Below are 21056 nucleotides of genomic sequence, written 5' to 3'. Positions count from 1 at the left end.
AGATTAGGTTATGTTAGATTTTAGATAGACTCAAGTTTAAGTCATAAAAAAATGTCTTTATATAGGTTTAAGGCTTAACTTAGGACTTTTAACTTATCACACAATCACACAGCTTAAGGTTTATTTGGTCAAAATCTAAATTAACTATTTATTTTCACCCCTAGTGAGATGTAATGGATACTGCCTTTAAAAATTAGTTATAAAGAAAATGAGAAGGCAGGGAAAATAAATAAATCAATCTGCACATGAACAGTTAATAGAATATTCATTTCAAATTTTTTCTTGTATTCTCTCTGTTTTTTTTTTTTTTTAACTCAACAATTTAAACCCCTACGTATGTCCGAACAGGCAAACACACACCCCAGCACATGTTCAAACCAGTGACCTCATGAAGGCGAAGTGTTTTGTGCCACTAGATCCAAGAGGTCTTTGGTGTTCTTGGCAGAAGCGTTGCTCTCAACCTCTTATCTCATGTTATGTTTTCTTTTCTTCAGTTTCTCAAACCTATCTTTTCATACTCGACTTCCTCATGCCTTTGCTCTTAGCGTCTCGTCTCTTACTCTGCTCTCTTTTCTTCACGATCTCAGATAGGCTAGTTGACAAACTTTGAGAAGGTTTGGAAAGTTGTCTAGCCTAGTTGGTGAGTCTGTTTAACTGATCCAAATTTTATCCGGGATTTGGAGTTGTATAATCCGACTTTTCTCATAATGTGAACCAAACCATGGTTTTGATAAAAATCTCTAAACACCCCCATTTTCTCATTATCAATTATGTGTACCCAAACTCCGTTATATACTTTATGCTACTTGAGCTAGCTTATTAATTTCATTTTTTACTATATTCTATTTACTATGTGTCAAAATTTTCACCTGCCAAACGTATCCCTGTATTATGTGTCTCGTGAATCATAATCCTTCGATCTCCAGCTAGTGTGCACGTCTCTCATCTCTCTCATGTATTGTGTTTGTGTATGTTAAATTCAGAGTCGGATTCCCTCCATGGTCATTCTGCTGAGCGATAATGAATTTTGGATCATTCAAATTTAATTTAAAAATTTTTATTTTTTATTTGTATTTATTAATAAAAGTTATAAATTAGAGGTTCAAACTTTGAATTTAAATCTTGGTATATGTAACAATTTAATTAAGAAAAATTTATTCATTATTCTCAATACTTTTAAAAGATATTATCGCCATAGTCTATCATTATAGTTGTTAAAAAATAAGAATTATAAATAACTATAAAAAATTTTAATAAATTTTCTTGATCACCATTTAAATTAAATTTAGACTGTTTAGGTTAGTGATCAAACATATTTATTATTTTTAATAATTTTGTTTAATACATAAAAAATGAAAAAAGATGTTGAACTTTGATGGTTCAAATTTCACTATTCCTTAACGGAACAACATTGGAGGGCCGTAAAATTCACCTCCCGCCTCCCATCTCTATCAAGCATATTAAATGGATTACTATTATATATATTTTATTTATATTACAAATATTACATTTTAATTTGTGTATATGTGTGTGTTAAATAATTATATAAATATTAAATGGATCGATGCTATATATATTTTGTTTATTAAATAGATCAAAACAAAATTAATAATATGATGAGTAACTTCATCAATATCAATATTTAAATAATTATTGTTTTCCTTTCTTTTTAAAAATATTTAAATTATAAAACTTTTGTTTTTTTATAATTTACAGATTTGAAATTAATTTTAATTAAAATTATTCAAACATCTTCAATTTTCACATATATAAGTTTAGAAAATAACATCTAAATATAATCATGTTATAATATAATATAATTAATTATATTTAAAATCAGTTATATTAATTAATTTTTTTATAATCAATTGTCTCCCACGGATATTCAAACTGTAAACGCTTTTCCAAACCATGTTCTAGTGGTAATTGCTTCCTGGTTTTTCGCTATCATTTTTCTTCTTTTTGTCGTTGAACAATTTTTCCTAACTTTTAAAGGTTAGGAATTGTATGCAACTGGTTAAAAAAATGTTGGAGGGGGTAATGTGGTTTTTTTTTTTTTTTTTTTTTTTAATTCTTTTTTTAAAATGAGAATAGGACATTCTCTTTGCCTGATGGCGTGCTTCAGATTTGGAGAGGGCTTCCGGACGCGTCCATGGGATTTGTTGCACTCGGGTTCTCTCAGGTCTCAACCAGAAAGTTGGTAGTAGATGATATTCTGTCTCAGTCATAATTCTGAACAAAGTTCGCAGCATTGGAATCTCGTGATTGATAGAAATCTGGCCTCCAGCACTTCCTGATGTTCCTACAGTGAGTGCTTTCACTTTCGATATTGTTTGTTGTTTCTGGACGATACTTCCGTGTTCCGCATCCAATTTTAAGGTTCAAGTGTAGTCGATGTTTCTGTCTACGGGCGGTTTTATTTGTAAAAATTTTGCGTATCTCTGAATGGTTTTTAGGATGTAGGATATTCGCAATTTGGTTGTGCAGTGTATTGGAATTCAGTTCTGTAATCATAATGTAGCTTTTTTACTTGGGTTAGAAGTCCTATTTGATAATTTGGCTACGTTTTCTTTCCCTGATTGTATTGCAACCCAATTAACCTGTGTAAACTTAGCTGCAAGATTATCTTTCATGGTGGAATAGCGTGGATTTTTTTAGAAATAAATTGTTTAATTTTTTTTTTCTTTTACATCTATAGGGTTCAGTGGGTGAAAATCTTGTGATGTAATTGTGAAAGACGATCATGTGACTGCAGGAACCATTATCAATATTAATGGGTAGCTCTTGATAATGCTATTTTGGGTGACACTGATCAGCAAGGAAATTCGTAACAGCTAATGTTGGCAGTAAAGGGAGCCAATTTCCTGTATATGAATTATTGGACTGTGTTTGGAATTTATAAGTGTCATTATACCACTGCCATTGGTTAATCTAAATTCTTTTCTGTTTCAGGATCCTCCAATAGGAGCATTGTCTCTCAGCATTAGATAGTCCTATGGCTGAGAAAATGTCTATAACCGAGTCTTTAAAGAAATTAGTAAGATGTGTTATCCTTGATTTGGATGGCACCTTGCTTAACACAGGTCAGTTGCTGCTTGCTAATTTTAATTATAACTGTACACAAGTCGTTATATTATTCTTACATTGTATGATCAGTGCTTGGATTTGGTAGCTTCGTCCTCTTCCTATTTTTCATTTGGGGAGGGGTGTTGAAGAGGTATCCTTTCAGTTTACTGGTTCCTGTCTTCAGAAGCAATTATTGATTTGAAGTTCTTAAAACAATTTATTTCGCAGAAAGTCTCACAAGTCCTTCTATTCTCTACACTGAGGCTTAACATTAGCATACAATTCATAAGGACTTCTGTTGATTACATTTTTCTTTGCACCATTGACGTTGACATAGAATCAAGTAAATTGGTGCTTTTTTTTTCTTGTTGGTGTTCTGTTATTTGTTAAAGAACACAAATGATTCATTATTGTGATTTGATGACAGATGGCGTCATAGGTGAAGTCTTAAAAGTTTTCCTAGGTAAGTATGGAAAGCAATGGGATGGAAGGGAAGGTCCTAAAATAGTAGGAAAGACACCATTTGAAGCTGCTTCTGCAATAGTGGAAGATTACGGTCTTCCTTGCTCAACAAGTGAATTTCTTTCTGGAATTTCACCATTTTTTTCTGATCAGTATGTAGCTATTTTTCCACTGTTTATATACATTTCATCGACCAAATATATGATACCATACAATTTGTAATTTAAATTTGTGGTGCTTGATGCTGCCAGTTAACATTGTGTTAAAAAGTTTTACTTATCCTTTAAGAACAATGTAAGGGATTGAAGTTAAAATTCTGTTGTTGCGTATGTTAAGACAGGCTTGTAAGATTAAAATGTATAGTGTTTTCTTTATCAGCTTTCATCTTGATTACTGACTTCAAAATAAAAGGACTGCACTCTGCCAGATTTTAATCCTTACCTTTCTGATGCCTCCCATGGGCAGTTCATTTATGTGAATATTTGATGTAAGTGAGGATGCCCTACTACTCCATAAATTTCTGAAATTCACTTTAAGTTCACCATATCTCATCACCTTAGAAAACTTCGTAATACCTATGGTATCAAAGTCTCTAAACAATTTTCTAAATCTTTGTTGGGCTGGAAACTTTGCTGCCATGTGTGTGTATCAGATTATTGTTGCCCATATTTTTCTCTCTTTAGTTAACTCTCTGCACTAGGAATAGTTTGAGATATGAGTGTAATTGGCCCCCATTATCCAGGGTTGATTTACTTTTGTACTTGTTAGCATAGCTAGACAAGCTAAGTAAATGTTCGGGAACAAGCTAGAATATCTTCCTAAACTTCATTATGCATGATTCAAATAAAGCATAATTTCCTTGATAGGCAACCTAAGTTTTGTCCTGCTCTGCATGTTGATAACCTGTGAATGGTCAATTCTACCTTTGTTTTCATTAAAATTCCTTTCTTCTCTTTGGTTGTAATTTGCACTTCTTTACCTTCAGATGTAGCAGAACTCATCTAGTGGGATAAAATTTTTTGTTGTTGTTGTTAGCTTCAGATGTTCTTGCTGTGAAAATGTTACTGTTTCTTAAAACTGGAGATGGACCTTGAGCTAAAATGAAAAGATACCACTCAAAAAATATACTTGCTTTTTTGCTCTGATGTTCTTAGTCTTGAATATGCCTGGTTTATGACCTTTTCCTTCAATCATGTTAGTATTTTTTTAGAAAATAATTTGTAGCTTTCTATTAAAGGGGCTCTCAAGGACTATGCTATATCTGTCATTAACTTCTAGATGTAAGATGTTGCAGTTCAACTGGTAGATCCATTTCATGGTTCATAAACTTGTTTCTCGACTATTGGGTACATTTTCTTAAGTTTCTTCTATTCTTATTTTAGGTGGTGCAATATCAAAGCACTGCCTGGTGCCAATCGGCTGATTAAACATTTGAGGAATCATGGTGTTCCAATGGCCTTGGCATCAAACTCTCCAAGGGAAAGCATAGAAGCCAAAATATCTTACCATGATGGTTGATTTGTATTTAGAAACCTTTATCTTATTATGCTCTGTTTTTTCAGTGGGTGTTCATTGTCTTTTTTTTCCTTTCTTTATATGTAGGATGGAAAAATTCTTTCTCTGTTATACTTGGTGGCGATGAAGTCAGAACTGGGAAACCTTCTCCTGAAATGTGAGATACAATGAAGTCTTTTTCATACTTGTGCATTTGATTTAGGGTTATTTGTCTCTGATTATTTTCCTTATAAACTTTCAAATATTTTGCTTAATTGTGTCAGATTCCTTGAAGCTGCTAAGAGGTTAAATGTTGACCATTCCAGCTGTCTTGTCATTGAGGACTCTCTGTAAGTTGCTTTATTCTTGGTTTTTTCCTAGTGCTAATTTCCACAGATGATTTCCTGTTCTTGCTTCCTCTCCTTTTCTTCAAGGTACCCTATTGATTGGAATAGAGTCCCCCCCCTTCTTTTCTTTTCTCTCTTTTGTCACTTGCACTTCCTAATAGTTTAAACTTTAAAGACAGTTGTCTATACCAAAATAATAATAACACAAAATTTAAGAAAGATGTTGATAAGATAAAGGTGACCTCTCCTCTCCCTCCCGGTCCCTGGTTAAAAAAAAAAAAAAAAGAGTTTATGAATCACTCGCCCCCCAGTAGTTCTGGTTGGGATTTTGTAGCCTAGTCATCACAACTTCAAGTTGATGATCTGCTTAGGTGAGATGTTTGGCTGTCAAATAAACTCCTATTGGCTGAGGGATACTTTTGTGTTCATGGCTTGGCCAGCCAAAATGACATGACTGTCAAATAATGTTTTTTTTTTTTTTTTAGGTTTCTGATTGCGTACTTGCATCTTGTGCGTGAAAAAGTTGGGGGTAGGAGGGAAAAATGGTAACCTGGGTGCAACAAAATTTTGGGCTTGTGATTGAATTTTGAGAAACATTATATTCTTTTTGCATAACAAAATTTTTTTCATAATCTCAACCAGGGAAAAATGGACAAACCTGAATTACCATGTTCTATTATTTATATTATGATTTGCTCTTTCCCCTGATAACTCCTTGTTTATCAATCAATTATGATCATGGCTTCTTGTAACAGCAAGTGCACAAATTTCATCAAAGAGTCCCATGATTTATGCCCCAATATTTTCTCTATATGCTTTTTCTGTACAATTGTCAGCATTTTATTTCCTGTTTCATTCATCCTTAGTGCTCATCTATTTTCCTGATTTTCTTGCCTGTTTGTCTTGAGTGGCTGTTTTCTGTGGCTTAACCTCTATAGATAAATGTATGTGTTGTCTGTTGCCAAATCAATATGATAAAACGCTTCATATGACAATTGGACTAATATTTGTCTCCAAAACTTAGTCTGTCACAAAGAATTATTCCAGCACTTGTCTGTGGCATATCTTTGCTGTTAACATGACATACGAATATTTTAACTGTTAAATTCTGATTATGTTTGGGTGAAGCCTTTCTACTGTGATCTATTATGGTTGTGTTTTGCATATTTAAGGCTTTCACTCTGGGATTATTGAAGAGAGCTTGATTATTTTTTGCAAGGGTTTCATAAAGGAATTTTCATGCTAAAGTTGTTTCTGTGGAGACTGTTGTTATTCTTCATATCTCTTTCTAAGCACGTGTATATTTGGCTACTTCAGACCTGGTGTCGCTGCAGGTAAAGCTGCTGGAATGGAAGTAATTGCTGTACCGTCACTTCCTAAACAGTCCCATCTCTACACTGCTGCAGATGAGGTGATCAATTCCCTACTTGATTTACACCTTGAAAAGTGGGGTCTGCCTCCATTCGAAGACTGTAAGCACCAAAGACCTTACATTGTCCTTTTATATGCATTATTTTTATTTTTGCCCTGTCCTTTTTTTGGCAAAAGTACCTTTCTTATCCAGAGGTTTGACCTCCTCAGCTCCTTACAAAGTCCACATACAACCTGTATCTAGAAAAGAGTCATCATCCTCTTCTCTGGCGCCCTTCCTACCGTACTTGCCTACAACATTGGATGTTATTAGCATTCTGGAAGACACTGAAGAGTTTTGGTGCCAGTTGACACTAAACATTGGGGACCAGAAAGATCCCCACACCCCCCCTCCCCCAAAAAAAAAAAAAAAATTGGGTATGTCATTCACATTTGAGCTAGTATTCTGAATTTTTGCAGGGGTGGAGGGTACTTTGCCAATAGATCCTTGGTGTATTGGTGGTCCTGTTATCAAGGGATTTGGTCGTGGCTCAAAGGTACTGGGGATCCCTACAGGTTTGTAAAACACTTGAAAAATTTTTGTTCTAGAAGTGTCTGTGTCTTCTTGGTATCTCTGGATTGATATTGAGCTATACATCTTTACTATTGTAAATGATATTATGACATAAAACTTAAAAGTGGCAAATCACAAATCGAGTAAATCTAACATGCTGAGAAGTTTTATGCTTGTGGCCATTCTGTTTTGTGGGTGCTTGTTGAGACCAAATCTAACCTACTGATAGGTTTTATGCTTGTGGTCATTCTGTTCTGTGGGTGCTTGGAGAGACCATGAATTTTTTTTTCCCCCATTTGCCCTGTGAAGTATTTGGACTATACTATCTTGATTTTGTTTATTAACGTACTAGTAGTATTTGGCACACTGCTTTTCCAGCTAATTTGTCAACTGAGGGCTATTCAGATCTCCTTATGGAACATCCTGCGGGTGTTTATTTTGGTTGGGCTGGATTATCTGCTAGAGGTGTTTATAAAATGGTCATGAGCATAGGCTGGAATCCATATTTCAGCAACAAGGAAAAAACTATAGTAAGTGCCTTGTGACCGACACACCACCACCTCTATCTTTACCTTTTTTCCTAAGATTTTTCTTATGATGCGTTTGTGATGTAGGAACCCTGGTTACTTCATGACTTCAATGAGGATTTCTACGGGGAAGAACTGCGGCTTGTTATTGTTGGTTATATACGTCCTGAGGTACTTTAAGTGTTCTTGTCATGCTTGTCCTAGTCCTTCTTTCATGGTTTCACTGAACTTCAGGTATGATGAATGATAGGCCAATTTTCCATCCCTTGAGAGCCTGGTAGCTAAGATTCATGAAGATGGTAGAATTGCTGAAAGAGCCCTTGATCTTCCCTTGTATTCAAGTCACAAGAATGATCCGTATTTGAGAAGTACATAGCTGATATGGTGGGATCATTCATGCCTTCACGGGATTCACGAGATTAATTCTGTTAAATCTCTGGGCCAGAATCCTTTGAGCTCTCAGATTTTATTGCCCCAGAAAGCCTGATATTTGGGATACAATATTTATTCTTATTTGGGATATAATGTTGATTTATTCTTAGTTTTAAAATTTGTTTCTTCTGCTCTCTAAACTAACTAAATCATACCAAACTGTTGGTATGTCATGCTCATTAAATTGCAATATGATATATGAAACATGCATATATGCCCAGAAATAAATAAAAAATCACTTGATTTGGCTTCCATGATTTGACTTTCTTATGGGTGCTGGTTTTACCTGTTGGGATATTTTAAATCAGCTCTTGGCAAAATTGAGTGTAAGAAATAATGTGAAGGACTATTTTTTTTTTTTTTAAAAAAAAAGAAGAATAAAAGAGAACTTCCACCCCCATGAGATAATATGGAGGTTGACCAAAGTCATAAGACCAAAAGAAATAAATCATTTATAAGCTATTTCAGCTATTCTATCGGTATGCTGTGCAAATTCCCTAGAATGCCAGCTAGAGGAAAAAGTTTATTCTTTAAAATCAATAATTGAAGGTTGAATTAGATTTTGTCTATTGTTAAACTTATTTTAATGAATTTTTATTGATTGATAAAATATCATTGCTTTGATAAAAGACGATGTAGCCCATTGTCACCACCTCTTTTCCGATAAAAGTAGTTTCAAGAAAATTTGCTTTTGAGATGTTTGAGTCCAATTTTCAAAAGTAGTTTTGCAATTGGATAGCCTTTTGCAAGTATGTTGTTGGGTTCTACCAAAAAAAAATGTTGTTGAGGCTTGGAGAGAATGTTCTGATTTTTTGGACCGAAGAATGTTCTGATTACACACTGTGATTTGAGATCCAACTAATTTTTGGGTACAAAGCTTGGCTCTATATTTTGTTTTGGGCACTATATTTTGTCATGGCACTAAATCTCCTTTTCCAATTTAGGAGGGCTTTTTAGGTTTATGAAAGGATTTTTGGGTTTTAAAAATTAGGCCCATTTGATTTTCTTACTTGGCAAATGCAAAAGGATTGTGTCAAATTTAAAAATATAAAAAATTTTTTGAAGAGTTATACGTTAAAAAATATAAAGCATTTTTAATTTTTAATGTATAATTTATCTTTTTTAAAAAAATGTCTCTATTAAATAAATTAATTTATATTTATTGTTGGGTGAAACACCCTGTTAAACAATGGTAAATATAAAAAAAAAATTTGGTTAGTCTTAAGACAAGTAATTACTTTATTAAAGGATAAGATTCGGTTAAAAATATCTTATATTTTTTAACAAAAAGAATATGTATTATGTCTTTTAAATTTAAAGTTAAACAATTTTAAGGAAAAAACAACAAATCCAAATTTAAATTATTTAAATTTAAATTGTTTTAAAAAGGGTGCTAAAAGCAATATTCTACATTTGAAATAAGTAGAGAAACAGACACTAACCTTTCTTGGATTATCAAATTATAAGACAGTTTTATAAGTTTATTAGTTTTTTAAAAGTATTAAATTATTTATATTGTTAAAATTTTGATTTGAAAGTTTGAACAGTGGTAAAAAAAATACCAAGGGACGCTTAGTTAACTAGTTGAAAGAGTTGGAATCAATTAGCTTATCCTTGAATTTTGAGTTCGAATCTTGATATATGCATTTGTCTTAAATAAATATGTAAAAGTCATCTTTTGAAATAATTATGAAAACATAATTGATAATAATGGTTTCACATATTGAGGTTTTAGATTAATTTGGGCATGTAGGAAGTGATAATATCTCATGCCAAGTTATCAAACTACGGAATTGCCCGGGGGGGGGGGGGTGAAGAAATATAAGTAAAGTGGGTATTTCTAGAATAGGAATATAAATAAAATCCAAGTAAAGGGGCTAAATCTAGAATTTGGATATACATTTACATGATTCAGCTTTTCGTCCCCCAAGAGACAATAATTCAATGTCTCGTACAAGAAAACAAGGTTACCAAAAAAGAAAAAAAAAACATCGTCAAGTAATTATGCTACTATGTTTGCATCTCACCAGCTTCACTCATTGAGTAAATATTTTTGACCAAAATAAAAAATTCATTGACAATAAATTTTTCAGATTCTGCATCAGTTCTAAAGCATTTAATACAATAGTAAAAGGAAGCCACCGATGAAATTTCAAAATCACCCCACCAGAAAAAGCTTGCCACAAACAAACAAACAAACAATATATTATCCGCTCTGTAGCAAATTCAATTTTGGCGCATGCAAAAACTCCAAGTCAGCTTCAAAAATACAAAACTTTTTTATATTCCTTCTATACTAAACAATATATATTAATATCAATATACATAATAAAATCTATAATAAGATACATTATTCACGAATTATGTACAATATGAAATAATTCATTTCTCTGATTGTGTACAATGCACGCAAAAACGTGTTTGATATGAACACCAGGTATTCAGTAATTTATCGTTGGTCCACAGAAATGACAGATAATTAAGGTACGTTACTACTGGCTTTTTTTATCTCACCAACCCCTAGGGAGGATCAATGAATCTGCAAAAGCCCGTAATTAATATTGTTTCTATACACACAAACAAATCCAGGTTTTATTTTTCTCAAAAGAGAAAATAATCCAACGCCACCACCTTTCCTCACAGGGTGTATATATAACTTCTCATCTCATCTCTTCTTCCTCATCACTATTCTTTCCGTCCCTTTCATTGTGAAGTGAGAAAAATCGAAAATGAGTCATCAACCTCAAAAGAAAATCACAAGTGAGAGTGATGAAATTGTGTATGGTCCTCCTCCACCACCACCACCACCACCGCAATCATCTGTTGATTCTCAGCTTCATGGGGATCTTCTTGAGTACTTATTTTCATTCCTACCGATCAAAGATGCAGTACAGGTTGGTACTGTGTCGACCAGATTCAAGGAGGCCTGGCAAATGAATCGAAAGTTGCTGTTTGGCTCAGACTTTGCAGCAAGATTTAATCAACAAGAGCTCGTGGATTTGGTTGAACGAGTCTTCGAATTCCACAAGGCTCCAGAGATCCAAGCTTTCGTCTTGCACATTGATCCACAGGGAATAGAAGCTTTGATAGAGAAATGGCTTGGGATATGTATTCTTAAACGAATCAAAGAACTGGAACTCGAATTTTCCCAGCCTTTTCTTCTAAACTCTAATTTTCTCGACATCCGAACACTTGAAACCCTGAAACTCAACAACTGTGAAATCCAACTGCCACAATCCTTACCTGGCCTGAAATTCTTAAACATTATTGTTCTGGCAAGAATCCAACTCACTGAAAACCATCTCAAAACTTTGTTATCTAACTGTAAGCTTCTCAACACCTTAGATATATCAGAATGCCTGGGAATAAGTGTTATGGATATCTGTGCGAGGGACAATAGCAACTTAAAAACCTTAAAAATCGCTTATTGCCCTAGCCTGGAAGAGATCAACATCAATGTCCCAAGCCTGAAGTCCATATTTTATCGTGGGGCTGTGATTAGAATTCAATTTGAAAGGGCTTTACCATTGAAGGACGCATTCTTCAAATTTTATCCTTCCAGGGGATACTTGCTGTCTCACAAGGTCGATCGTCTGGTCCACGACCTCTTTTACGTCACTGTCCTCACAACCTCCAGTAATTTCATTGAGGTATATATATATATATATGATCCATCTATTTTACTTTCACATTTTTCAATTTGGTTGGGTATTTTAAATTTTGATTGTTTGTAAACAGCCATTGGCCCCGAGAGTTAGAGATGGAGAATATAGAGAAGCGTATTTTTGCTTAGCATTGCTGAAGGAGCTTCAGATAATCATGGAGGGAGGACTGTTTTGCAATCCATATGATATTGCTGTGTTTCTGAAAAGCTGTCCATGTTTGGAGACGTTGTTCATCGATGTGAGTCTTATTATATATCGCCATCAATCCATATAATATTTTATTTTATTTTTATTATTGTTAGTGGGTATGTAACTGTGTTAATAATTATTCACGTCATGATAATCACTGTGGTTGTAGCTGAATGGTTATAATTTTGAATGTGGATTGTACTGGAAACTGAATGAAAAACCTTTGCTGGACAAGTTCAAATATGGGTTCAATCGGCTGAGGTTCGTAAAGTTGATAGGATTTACGTTTGCACAGTATGAAATAGAATTGGTGAAGGTGCTGCTTCAGAAGTCTCAGAATCTGGAGGCTATGGTGTTCGTGCTGCCCAGGAACCACCGTACGAGGTTGGGTCGTGCCACAGATGCAAAATCTTATAACAAGCAATTTCGATCCTGGACTGTGTCAAAGAAAGCCAAAATGTTTCTGTACGAATCTCATAATGATCGAAGCATGTCTCCATCCCATTCAAAGTTTTAGTACTGATTGCTGATGAAGAAATGCATTCAACTGGGCTGCTTCTTGTGGGGATTTCTTCATTCCATCTTTATGCCTCAATAAGGAATGATAATATAATATAATAAATACATTAATTATATTAATGAAAGGCTTCGACTGTGTTCTTGTTCTGGTTTTGTACTGATGTTGTTATGATCAACTGTGTCGTGTGTTGAGCGTTGATGGTACTGTTCTAAATGTGTGTGTGTGTGTGTGTCATCTCTGTTGTGAACATGACTTGGTCTTTAATTTTCTGGAGCTATCAACAGAAAAACTAAAATTTAGCTTCAAGATCACAATTTTAAATCCGAGTGTCATCTAAAGTGCTTGTAATTTCTTGTTTATGTGTTGTGGATATTTGGATCATGGAGAAGGATATGATATGAGAGAGACGAGTGATTTACTTCTTCAAATTTTGATCACATTAATGCTTTAAAAACTTACTCCATCCGCTTTTGAATATAAATATACAAGAGAATACCTTGTCACCCTGTGTTTCTCTATTTTTATTTATAAGCAAAACTATAAATTTTAAAAAATATTTATCATATTTTTTAAATAATCTTTCATAAAGTCAATATTTGTTTTATTAATTACAAGGATAATTTAGTTCAATTTTTTTAATTTCAGACATAATTATTACGAAGGAAAATTTCATTGAAAACCACTAGACAAAAGATAATACAAAAGAGAATATCCAAATTTCTGAAACTTCATTGCAAGTGTATAGTCCTGAATTAAAATAAAAATTCTGTAGGAAGTGACAAAATTCTATTGTAAGAGAAAAAAATTTAACAGGAAAAAAAGAACTATAAACATGTAGGATTATAAACAAGTAAAATAAGGCAATAAAAAATAATTTAAAGGGTAATTAATTAACAACATATAATAGAGACATGAGCAAGTCATGCTAATATCAAAGCAACAGTACTTGAAATTAATTCAAGTAAAAGTATTGAAATGAATAAGTAAAGTAGAACAATGAATAATAGTTTGAAGGATATTAAATCACATACAGTAGGGACACAAATAAATTGCACTAACATGAAAGCAATACTTGAAATTAATTCAAGTGAAAATGTTATAATGAATAAATAAAGTATGATAATAAATAATAGTTTAAGAGAAAATGAATAACATATAGTAGGAACACAAACAAATCATGCTAGAAAATTTTAATAAGGACAATCTAGTCATTCTTTAGATAATTTTAATTTCAATTCAGTACCTTGAACTTGTAGTGCAGTTTCATAGATTCAAAGGTTTTTTTTTTTTAATTATCTCTGGTCCAAGAATTTGCAGTAAAATTTTCCCTTATTATATAACCAATTTATATTTGAAAAGGAAGGGAGTACAATTCAAAGTACCAATTTAAATTGAAATGAGTATTACTCTCATAACTTTGGCAAGTAATTGGGATCAAATTTTAGTCTTTATATATATATATATAGTAATTTAGTTTGAAGATGTCCTTAATATCCTTGGGAAAAAAAAAAAACCTCTGTTGTTAGAGAATCTACTCGTTTGTATCGGGGAAAAAAAAAAAGAAAAGGTCTAACAATTCAAGGCGTTTTGTAAATTATAATAATTGTTGGCGTTTGTTCTATTTGAAACAAATCCCAAATCAGCACTAACACGAACACATACACACACAAAAAAGTCTATCTTGTCTTCTTCAGTAATAAGTAATAACCCCACGTTTTTCCCCCCTCATCTCTCTCTCTCTCTCTCTCTCTCTCTCTCTCTCACACACACACACACAAGTCATTCTTGTCTTCTCGACGAGTATTGATGGCTCTTTCTCTGTATCTCACACATTCACACAGGTCTATCTTGTCTTCTTGAAAATTAATGCCTCTCTCTCTCTCTCTCTCTCTCTCTCTCTCTCTCTCTCTCTCTCTCAAGCAGACACAAGTGTTTGTGTGTGCGTGTGTGTGTGAGAGTGAGTGAGCGATAGATGCACAAAATTCTGGCCCGACCAATCTAGACTGCCTCGAGGGATAAAGGCAATGCGCCCCTAAAAAAAAAAAAAAAAGGTAAAGGATTTAATTAGTTATTTGGATATATTCATTTTTTTAAATCAAATCGTCTGGATGTCGAATTGGATTAGTTACTTCCTTTTCCAATGGATCGTATACATTCGACTTTTCCGATTTAATGCATATCATCATTAAGGAGAGAAATAATTTCGTTTATTTTTATTTTAATTTTTTAATCCATTTGATTCCCATCCTTTCTAGTTCATAAGAACAGGACTTAACAATTTTGCTCATTCCACACTCAATCCATTTTAAAACACGTGCTTTAATTAGTTGATTTTTTCCTAGTTCAATTTAATCATCTAATTATAAAAATTTTAAAAGCTTGAAGTTTCTCGAATTATTTAGAAGCATATTCAATAAAGCGATTCAATACAAGAGGATGGAGTGTATTATGTGTGATAATAGTTTTAAATTATCGGACACTCATATTTTCAGCCTTTTTTTGGGTCAATTTTGATTAAATGTATTCAAACGATGTGGAGGATAAATTTAATTTAACACACTTACCTTATATAGATATATATATATATATATATTATAATTTAATAATAGAAAAATTATATGCAAGGAAAATCTATGATACATTTTAATTGGTTTCCATATTTTTCCAATTGGCTCAAGTTCATTTATTTAGTTAATGGGCTTTAAATTTTGTGATTATTGTTCGTACAAATTTTATATTAAATTATAAATATAAAATAAAAGCAATTCTTTTCTAATATAAGTAAAGTGTTGGCGTGAAATAGCTGAGTCACTTCAAGTGCATCGGCATGCCAAAGAAGCAGATCTTCCAGTGTGTTGCTGACAAAATAATATTATTATAAGCTAACAAAATCACATAGTTCTTGCAGCGGGGTGATGCTCTGTGTGTCGATCTTGATGATTGAATTATCTAAAGTATTTGGTTTGAGTGTGGTTTCAGCACCATAATGCTCATCATTTGATGAGCATATGAAAAACCTGAACAGTCCAAATTTTAAGATTTTATTTTTATAATGAAAATTATCGAATTTTAATAAATCTATCTTATTATCAATCTGAATAATACAGATTTAATCTATATAATTTAATTTAATATTAATTTTTTATAATTTTATAAATTAACTATTCAGTCATATTTTGGACAGTCTGGATTTAATAATAAATATGAGGTCTTAAAATGTAAAAATAAATGTCAAAATATACTTTAAAGATTAAGTATTTTGAAATATTTCATAGATTAAAAATAATAAAAATATTATAATATAAATATTTTAAGTTTTATGAAATACCTATACTAATACGTTCAAATATGTAATATTTTAATATAAAATGATATAAAACGTAAAAATTAATTAATATTTATTATATGTTATATATTTTTTAAAAAATGATTTTTTATTTAATATTCACGTTCATAACGCGCAGGCCGCCTGGCCTTTACGGCCCAATAGGCAGCTGCCTTTGGTCCCATTGCGTGCAAGACGCCAAGTATGTATAAATATCATCAGTATCCAAGGGTCACAGCATCATCATTATTCAGTAATCAATATGTGGCAGGTCTGTAATAAGAGATGTGTTCAAGTAGGCTTCTTTTTGCGTTGAATTTTTTTAATTCATATTAGATTAATCTATATTTTATATTATTGATGTTCAATTTAAACAGTTTTTAGCAGTGTTATCAGAACCGGATCGGATCGGCCGGTCCAACCGGTTCAACCGGGAACCGGTCCCAAGTCCGATCATCACAAAAAACAAAAATTTCAAGAACCAATCAAGAACCAGTATAACCAGCTACGAATCGGTAAAACCGGCCAAAACTGGGCAAAAACCGATTGAACCGGTTATATTGTTTTTTAATTTTTTATTTTTAATTCTTATTTTAAAATTATAATTTATACATATTTAACCTAATAAGCATTATGAAATAAAAAAATGTATGAAATATGCATAAATTATGTATATGTGTATATTTTAAAGTTATAATTACGAATTATGAAACACTTGTATAGGTTTGGTAACTATGTAATATTGATGGATGTTCATTTTTATGTATATTATTTTGTTTGAATTTAAACTTCATTTTTGTTACTCTATATTTCTTTCTATTTTAAATATTATATTAAAATATTCAATTATTTATGATGGACCACGGTTCAACCGCGGTACCATGAATGAACCAGTACCTCGACCGGTTCAATGGCCGGTCCGGTTTTCATAACATTGGTTTTTAGAGTATGAAAACTATTCTTGATTTTTTATTTGAATAAAAAATCATTAAACTATGTACAAGTGTGAGTCAACTATATACACAAAATATATTGGATGAAACAGACATATTATCAGTTGAAAGTGTAAATGTTACAATTTTTTTTTTTAAGAAAAACACACATATCGGACCCTATAGTTGTAATGAGTTTTGGTATGGGTCATTATGACAAAAACATAACATCTATTCGACAAGCACTGAAATGACAAAATGAAAGGCACATTGAAACCTGTGGTTGACGATCAATTTCAGACGAAGATCATTTTGACGAGTTCTTAGTTCATGTCAAATGGTTCTCATCTGCAAGTTACTTATGACGTTTAATTAAGCCTTCTTGTTTTTGTATTTCAATGTGCCGAATCAGCATGCCACCTCATCAAGGTTTAACATTTCAATATCCTCCTTGACACCATTAGTAATATACACCCTTCATTCAAAAATATAAAACAGTTTAAATAAATTTCATCACCTAATAAAGTAATTATTTACTTTAAATTAACCCTATCTTTCTATATTTATTCTCATTAAACACCCTACAATAAATATAAAGTTATTCATCAATAGGAACATTTTTTAAAAAAATAATGATTACATTTCGAAAGACTAAAAATCCCTTATATTTTTAAATATGTAACTTCTCAAAAATATCTTATATTTTTTAATACAGGATATCAATGTACTTAACACTATTAACACCGCATTATTATTTGTAAAAATATAACTTTAGATTTTTATACTTTGCTCACATTTGCTATTGGTCTTTCTACTTTTTTATGTTTTTGATCCCCATATTTTTATTTTTTATTATTTTAAGTCTCTTTAGGATCTCTATATTTGTTTATAAAAGGATATAAAACAATAAAAATAAAAATATAGGAACAAAAAACATCAAAATAAAAATAAGGATCAATAATAAAATGCAAGTAAAGTATATGAATTTAAAGATATGTTTTTCCTTACTATTCCTTTCACCATAAAAATGCAGAAACATTGCAAATGAAAAAGTTATAGAGCCTAAAATAATAATAAAATATATAGAAACTCATATTAAAATACATCAAACTATATGAATAATCAGTCATGTTTTCCAAATTTCTTTTATTATAAAACATCAAGCGGTGATTTTGCTACTCAAAAAGGTTGAAGATAATATAATAATTGGAGTTATATCATCCTCGGCCTCTCTCAGTTTTACTACTATGAAGAGAACTACAAGAACATCCTTATCAAAATGCTTATATGAAAAATTGCTTCAAGGAGAAAGTGTTCCTGGAGTGCCTATATATATATATATATATAACTATAATAATTTGATCAAAAAATAAATAAATTATAGAATTTAATTCAAAATTAAAAAAATTATAAAGATTTGTGGATTAATTTCTTTATATTTGGAAAAAAAAATTTCTGCTTTATAAGTAACGCACAGGGAAACAACGTTTATTTTTATATACAAAGAAACATAATTTCAAAAGTACTAGAATTAAAAAGACTTTGAAATTTGGAGGCAAATAAAAAATTGGAGAGGCCGCGTACCTTCAAGTTTTAAAGAAAATTATAGTTATAAATAATATTACATGCGTCGATAATATAAAGTAAATATAAATATTTTATTTCCAACTAATTAATTCAGGTTGGCTCATAAAATAATCAGAGTCAAGATTCAAATGAAATTTCATAAATTACAAAATATAATTATTATATTTCACTAAAAACTTATTTTCCTTTTCATTTTAAAATTAAAATTTCATTCTTCATTCTAAATGCTATTTTCAGATTTAAAAATAGCGCGCAAAGCAAATTGCGCCTTCAAATCGAGTCGCGTAGCTTATAAGGCAATTCTGGTTTCCTTCTCGCAGCAAGCAGAAATTGAATCTCTCCAGTCTCTATTGAACCAGGAGACGATGAGCTCTATTCCAAAACGAGTTCGGATCCTGTCTCATTGATTGCAATTTCCTTTTCATTCTTTCTCGGGAAAAACTTTATTCCAGTCTCGTTATGCGGTTTGAGTTTTTGCTCTGAATACATCTCTGATAATTAATAGTACTGTATTATGTTGTATCTTAGCTTGGAACAACTAGAATTTACAGAAAAATGAGTGTTCTGGTTTTGATTCTTGTGAGTGAATTGGCCTTTGATTATGTGACTCAAGGGTTTGAGGCTTAGCAGGAAGAGGATTGCGATTCCAGACAATGTAGAAGCTTCTCCGCCCGATTCGAGTTCAATGACTCCGTTGAAGAGAATGCCTAACGACACACCCTCTCTCAACTGCGAAATGTCTCGTCTCGAAGCTCTGCCTCATCACATTCTGGTAATAGTAATGAACAAATCAAGTTCAGGTTTGATTGTGTTTTGCATTGTTGCGAGCCTGCCATGGATAGTTTTAAATTTCTTTTTGCTTTGATTCTGAAATCGCAGGTAAAGATTTTGTGTGGGGTCGATCATGAAGACTTGGAGAAGCTTTATCACGTATCCAAAACAATAAAAGAAGCAGTGAGTATCAACAACGCTGTTCGGTTCATGTTAATTGCGATTGAATTATTTAAAGCGTCTGATTGGTAACTTTTGGTTACTGCAATTTCAGGCCCTTATTGCGAAGCAATCTCATTTTGAGTTTGTCACCCCAAAGAGAACACTTTTGCTATTTTTTCAACTCCGTTTGAGATGGAAGATGAATATTTCTTAGCACCATTGAGGAAATGTGAGTCAAGACTTAGTGGGAGGAACCTAGCTCACATAACCGTTGCCTTATTTGCTTCCCCGGCCGAAGAGAAGTGGCCCAGAAAACAGCAGTCCATTGATCAGAAAGTTTAGGGTTGTGGATCTATGTGCAGATAAATGGATAGATTGAATCTCTTGTTTTTAGATTACGTAGGAAATATATGGCGAGGATTTGAGATCTTTCGCAAATCTTCTCTGTGATTTTAGCCAGCCATATCTTCAAATCCTTCGTTTGAAGATCGCGCTGCTTTTGCCTCTGCTTGTATATGTAGAGAGAGAGAGAGAGAGATCATGAGATGATTGTTTGGATTTGTTTATAGACAAGCTGATAATTAAGATCCGATAGCCTTTAATTGAAATTTGAAATATGCAGTTTTATTCTGTGTGTCTTTGTACCAATAGCTGATTCAACTTTCTATTTTCTATGATTGAATTTAATTTGTCTATGTTATAGCTTTTTTTCAATATCATTTTCCGCCATATATCATATTCTTTTGGAGTTGGTTTGATTGAGCAGAAGCTGTTATTTCCGTGGTCCATAAAACAGCTGTCTAATTAGTGAAACCTAATTAAAATCAAATTTAAATATAATATGTTAACAAATAAATTTTTGGAGCATATCAATATCAATCTAACCTGCATAATCTAAATCCCGAATAATGAAGGAAAAATAAACTACTTAAATTATAATCAATTTTTCTTCAAGTTTCTCTGTTTGATCCCTACCATAACAGAGATATCTTAATGCTCTCTCACTTTGACCATAGACCCACTTTTCCTAAGTATGAAAAATATATGCCGTTCGTGCGGTTCCATCACAGAAATATTCTTCTGTACTTGCTACTTTTGACGTAAGTTGACCCATTTTACTGCTTGGCAGCCCAAAAAAAAAAATTGACCCATTTGCTTTACACGAAGGAAAAGAAAAGGTAAATAAAAAGACAAAAATAGGCCTAGGATTCGAACTATGGACCGTGTAAAAGCTGTACAAGAGTACTCCATAATAGGCCGCCAGCCGTCTATTTAGAATTCTCCGTCAAAGCATGGTTGGTTGGATCCACCCTACCCATTAAAACTACCACCGGGCGGCTCGGCCCTTCAAATCTTCGTTCACCCACTTTAGTCATTCGCCATTGACTTTACACGTGTCGGAACTACATTGCATCTCCCTGCTGTCAGGCGTGCTTTCACCGTCACGATATCTTCTCCCAGAACACGTCCACGTACACGGGACGTGATCCAGAAGCTACCGACAAAGCCGACTCGGACCGACCAAAAGACCACGTCAGCTCCACTTGCCCACTACGCCCCCTCATTCCTCGCCACGTGTCCCATTACAACGGCTAGTTTTTTTCCCTCTGTCCAATTTTTTAACCGCCAAAGCCATTGCCCATTAGGATTAAC

At 32.6% G+C, this 21056-nt stretch overlaps 2 protein-coding genes and 1 pseudogene across 4 annotated transcripts; all 3 read left to right on the top strand.

Moving 5' to 3' along the window:
- The first annotated feature begins 2079 nt into the window (after positions 1 to 2079).
- On the top strand, positions 2080 to 8504 carry LOC129295766 (bifunctional riboflavin kinase/FMN phosphatase-like). Of its 3 annotated transcripts, none has more exons than XM_054934326.1 (12): positions 2080 to 2307; positions 2756 to 2866; positions 2953 to 3083; positions 3494 to 3680; positions 4911 to 5041; positions 5131 to 5200; positions 5307 to 5372; positions 6687 to 6841; positions 7200 to 7295; positions 7672 to 7823; positions 7908 to 7991; positions 8071 to 8504. In XM_054934326.1, the coding sequence occupies exons 3-12, from the start codon at positions 2996 to 2998 to the stop codon at positions 8194 to 8196; spliced, it is 1155 nt and encodes a 384-aa protein (XP_054790301.1). In that variant the 5' UTR covers positions 2080 to 2307; positions 2756 to 2866; positions 2953 to 2995; the 3' UTR covers positions 8197 to 8504. The 3 variants fall into 3 exon arrangements, with proteins under 3 accessions (XP_054790301.1, XP_054790300.1, XP_054790299.1); XM_054934325.1 differs by having other exon boundaries at positions 2699 to 2866; XM_054934324.1 differs by lacking the exon at positions 2756 to 2866 and having other exon boundaries at positions 2081 to 2307.
- Positions 8505 to 10981: 2477 nt separating this feature from the next.
- Positions 10982 to 12623, top strand: LOC129295768 (putative FBD-associated F-box protein At1g61330). The gene is made up of 3 exons (XM_054934327.1): positions 10982 to 11902; positions 11991 to 12155; positions 12276 to 12623. Exons 1-3 carry the CDS (start codon positions 10982 to 10984, stop codon positions 12621 to 12623), a joined length of 1434 nt encoding a protein of 477 aa, XP_054790302.1.
- Positions 12624 to 16155: 3532 nt separating this feature from the next.
- On the top strand, positions 16156 to 19798 carry LOC129295767 (uncharacterized; annotated as a pseudogene).
- The last annotated feature ends 1258 nt before the right edge of the window (positions 19799 to 21056 follow it).

The sequence above is a fragment of the Prosopis cineraria genome, unplaced genomic scaffold, assembly GCF_029017545.1.
Source record: "Prosopis cineraria cultivar Desert tree isolate PC_DT_omini unplaced genomic scaffold, ASM2901754v1 PC184, whole genome shotgun sequence".
NCBI lineage: Eukaryota > Viridiplantae > Streptophyta > Magnoliopsida > Fabales > Fabaceae > Prosopis > Prosopis cineraria.
Note: the sequence above shows the minus strand (reverse complement) of the source record. Positions and strands in the feature narration are given on the sequence as shown.